The following is a 4668-nucleotide window of genomic DNA, read 5'->3' on the forward strand; positions in this document are numbered from 1 at the left end:
ACTAGGTCACCTCCCTGCATTTCAGCTTTCCCAGTGGTAACAAGGAGTCCCTGACACCGCGCGTCTAAGCATGCCTGGTATGTGGAGGGTATGTACAAAAGGTTAATAGCTTTGGGGTAAAAACCCAGGCAGCAGGAATAAGGTGACCTGGCTCCCAGGAACCAACTGCATTGATTTTGTGCTCTATGCAGAAGGCTGAAGTAAGTAGTAGTGTTTGCAGGTTACAGACAGGGAAACTGAGGCTAGTCTCACAGCTCAGTGGTCATCAGAGTTGAGATTTAAACTTTGCTTTGGCTGCCCGGAGCCCAGGGCCCTGTTTCCTCCGCCTCTCTATTCTCCTTCAGTCAATAGCTGTGTCGTGGAGAGAGAAACCAGCCTCCAGAGCATTCTCAGCTGGGCGCTGTGGAACACACCTTTAGTCCCAGTGTGGGGCGTTTACCCACCAGCCCCACAGCTCCCCAGAGTTTTCTTGAGTGCTAGCAGCAGGAAATATTAGAAGATTTAGAATAGAAATTACAGGATAATCTCGAGAGGCCTGGAACCAATTCCAACGGGCCCCAGGGTATTTATAGAGACGCCAAGGGGTGGAGCAAAAGACCCCCCCCCCCCCCCCCAGCACAGCCAAGTGTAGACCATCTCAGGCCCGTGGTCCAATCATCCTCTATGCAGGCCTGCTGGGTAAAGCTGCCAGGAACCTGAAACCGGGCTCCCACAGCCCAGCACTCGGGAGGGAGGCAGAGGCAGAGAGATCCCTGTGAGTTTGAGACCAGCCTGGTCTACAGAGTAAGATCCAGGACAGCCAGAGCTACACTGAGGAACCTTGTCTCAAAAAAAGGGGAAAAAAAAAAAAAAAAGGAAGAAAGGAAAAAACACCCAGAGCATTCATTCTCCATCATCCAATGGCACTCCCTCCCCAGGGAGCCCAGGAAACCCTTATCTGCGGAGCTGCAATTGCCTCTTTTTATTAGTCCAGCCTACTTGCTTATCTGCAAGTCCCTTCCTCCAGGTACCGTCTCTGCTGATAAAATACCCGATGGCGGATGAAAAGGTGAGGTGAGGGAGTGGGTGGGAAAGGCTAGAGAGAACACAGGCTGGAGGAGGACCCGCCCATCCGTCAGAATCCTGGCATCCCTGGGTAGCTGAATGACGGAGGAGGACCAGGAGGACGGGGAGTGCCTGCCAGCCAGCCAGAGAGGGCCGAGGAGAGCTGCAGCCCAGCAAGGGTGAGGGGGTGGGCAGGGAGCCGGGCTTGTCTTGTGAGAATGCCGCTGAAGTCTTCAAAAGCAAGGCTGGAGATGCAGGGCGCCTGAGGCTGCGGGGTGTCAAAGGCTTGTGCCTCCCAGGTTGGGCAGAGACACCCGGGCAGAAAGACAGACAGGTCCTGCCCTTCTCATGGGGAAGCCCAGAGCCTGGCGGCACCCGCACAGGTGAGAGGGCCCCAGCCGAGGCTCAGCAGGGAGCCTTCTCCACCCCAGCCCCTCCCGGGAGCTTCTCTACAGACTAGTCTGAAGGGGGCGCTGTGGCCAACTGGCATCCAGGAGCCAGAGGGTCGGGGAGCAGCGCCCCCCTGCGGCTGGTGCTGTGACAGCAGCCGGGCCGCCTCCGCCGCCGGGGTAGAAGGGAGTCTCAGGACCAAGTGGCATGGGAGGAGAACCCCAAACGCCCCAATTCCTGGCAGGTCCGCTCACCTCTCCCGCCTCTGGTGGCACTTCTTAGGAGAGTGACCCTTCATTCTCAGCGCTTCAGCCTCCCTGTCCCCGCCTGCGCCCCAGCACTCGGGAGGCAGAGGCAGGTGGATCTCTGTGAGTTCGAGGCCAGCCAGGGCTACAGAGCGAGATCCAGGAAAGGCACAAAGCTACACGGAGAAACCCTGTCTCCAAACGAGAGAGGGAGAGAAGGAAAAAAAGGGGGGGGGGCGCTGTGGCCAAAAACTGAGAAACACTAAAAGGGACCAAACCCAGGCAAGCAGCTTTAGAGTCCACAGCAGCAAACTCACTCACGTTTCCCTGACCCTACAGTGCCTGTAGATCGCCCTGCTTCCTCCCCCTCCCACTGCTTCCCGGACCAGGTCTGGACCAGGTCTGGACCACTCAAGACTGCTGGGAGGTGATGGTGGGGAGGCTGCCCTGTGTGGCGCTGCCCTTGAAGGAAGCTCCCAGTCTGGCTCAGCAGGACGGCTGGTGAAGGGATGGACGGAAGGAGCCATTGGCCATCCAGCTGTCAGAATACCCAGCCAATCATTGCCCCCCTCCCCCTTCATCCCCATGTCCCACAGCTGAGCCAATAAGCCACTTTCTTGCATGCTGACCACACCCCACACTACTCTCTGGGAGGCAATCATTTGCCTGTGACCCTCCATAGTGGGTGACATGCTTTTCCTTAGGCCTATCCTGCTTCCCCTTGACGCGGGTCTAGTGACTAATAAATCTCCTTGGGTTTACTGCCGTTCTCCTTTCCTAGACAATGTGAGGCGGCTGAGGTTCCTGCCCTTCTTTTATCTTGGTCTAATTAATGTCAGCTTCTAAACCAGCTCAGCAACCAGGTGAGGCTGGGGACCCACCCTCCCACCACAAAACACTGAATGGGCCGGCTGGTGGTGGTGGCGGCGGCGGCGCACGCCTGTAATCCCAGCACTCGGGAGGCAGAGCCAGGCCGATCTCTGTGAGTTCGAGGCCAGCCTGGTCTACAGAGTGAGTTCCAGGAAAGGCTCAAAGCTACACAGAGAAACCCAGTCTCAAAAAACCAAAACAAAAAACAGCTGATAAAACAGTTCAGCCCTCACTCCTGGCCTATACCGGGATCTGATGCCACCTCCTGCCCAGCCACACTGGGCACCACCTCTTGCAAGGCTTTCTTCTCAGGTATTTTCCCACTCTTTAAGATTCAGACTTTAGCCAGGCTGTGGTGGCGCCCATGCCTTTAATCCTAGCAGTCAGGAGGCAGAGGCAGGAGGATCTCTGTGAGTTTGAGGCCAGCCTGGTCTACAGAGCAAGATTCAGGAAAACCAAGGCTACACAGAGAAACCCTGTCTCAAAAAATGAAACCAACAAACTACATGAGCTGGAAATTGAACTTGGGTCCTCCTGTTTGTAAGACAAGTACTTTTCTTCTTCTTCTTCTTCTTCTTCTTCTTCTTCTTCTTCTTCTTCTTCTTCTTCTTCTTTTTCAGAGCTGAGTACGGAACCCAGGGCCTTGCGCTTGCTAGGCAAGTGCTCTACCACTGAGCTAAATCCCCAACCCTGACAAGTACTTTTCTGTCTGAGTTATCTCCCAGCCCCATCCGTGCCATATGTGTGTGTGTGTGTGTGTGTGTGTGTGTGTGTGTGTGTGTGTGTATTATGTATGTATGTGTGTGTGTCTGGGTGCATGTCACTTATATGTGGGGGACCCTGGACAATCCCCTGGGGCTGGAATTACTGGCAGTTGTGAGCTGCTTTATATGGGTGCTGAGGATCAAACTCTGGTCCTCTGGAAGAGTAATGTATACTCTTAACCACCAAACAATGTCCAGCTTCAAATGTTTTATTTTAAATTATGCATATGCATCTATGCATATACGTGCAGAATGCCCACAGAGGCCAAAGGCATTGGCTCCACCTGGAGCTGGTGTTACAAGCAGTTGTGAGCCACTGAGCATAAATGCTGGGAACCAAACTTAGGATCTCTGTAAGAGCAGTAGTCTTAACCGCTGAACCATCCCTCCAATGTCATCCTGGCCATATCTTTTTAAAAAGTTTTTATTATGCCAGGTATAGTGTACACCTTTTTTTTGTTTGTTTGTTTGTTTTGTTTTTGTTTTTTGAGACAGGGTTTCTCTGTAGCTTTGAAGCCTGTCCTGGACTAGCTCTGTAGACCAGGCTGGCCTCGAACTCACAGAGATCCACCTGCCTCTGCCTCCCGAGTGCTGGGATTACAGGCATGTGCCACCACCGCCCGGCTAGTATACACCTTTAATCACAGCAGTAGGGAGGCAGAGGCAGGCATATCTCTGAGTTCCAGGCTGGCTAGAGCTACCTTAAGTCCCTGTTGAAAAAAAAAAAAAAAGATTTTATTTATGTGTACAGGGATTTTGCCTGCTTGTACACCTTTGCAAAGCCACCAGTACTTGAAATCCCAAAACCATCTTCCCAGCCCCTGGTTGTTTTTTTAGCGAGACAGGGTCTCACTATGTAGACCTGGCTGGCCTGGAACTCCTTATGTAGACCAGGCTGACCTCAGACAGATCCACTTGCCTGTCTCCCAAGTGCTGGGACCATTATACCTGGGGACTTTAGGTGGCCTTGAACTCATGATCCTCCTGCCTCGCTGCTTAGCCAACAGACCGGCCTGTACCACAGCCGGCACCTGCTGGGTTTCTTAACCCAGACCATCTTTGCTTCCCATCTAAGCTTCCTGCCAGTGGGGAGCTGTCACCAGGCTCCCCACAAGCTCAGCTCCTTGGCTTTCACCCGTGTCACCTCCCACCAGCCAATGCCCCTGCCATCTCTGGGACAATGGCACAGGGTCAGATTGCTGCCAGTTCTGCGGGGAAGCTCAAACTCCTCTTCACAGCTCTCAGGCACCAACATGCCTAGTGGTCCGCTGGGGGTGGGATGCAGAGCTGGAGCTACTTTTAGGCCGTCTTCTGAACTAAAATTGTGAGGAGTGGGAACTGACAGGTGTCTTCTA

The 4668-nt window shown here is 53.7% G+C and overlaps 1 protein-coding gene across 1 annotated transcript in view; it reads left to right on the top strand.

Annotated features, from left to right (window-relative positions):
- Window positions 1–1724, top strand: part of Slc30a3 (solute carrier family 30 member 3) — a 6536-nt gene extending 4812 nt beyond the window's left edge. The window contains exons 5-7 of the mRNA XM_036170515.1: window positions 1007–1048; window positions 1140–1223; window positions 1344–1724. Coding sequence (XP_036026408.1) covers window positions 1007–1048; window positions 1140–1223; window positions 1344–1724 — 507 coding nt within the window. The remainder of the gene's footprint in view (window positions 1–1006; window positions 1049–1139; window positions 1224–1343) is intronic.
- The last annotated feature ends 2944 nt before the right edge of the window (window positions 1725–4668 follow it).

This window comes from Onychomys torridus, chromosome 21 (genome assembly GCF_903995425.1).
Source record: "Onychomys torridus chromosome 21, mOncTor1.1, whole genome shotgun sequence".
Taxonomy (NCBI): domain Eukaryota; kingdom Metazoa; phylum Chordata; class Mammalia; order Rodentia; family Cricetidae; genus Onychomys; species Onychomys torridus.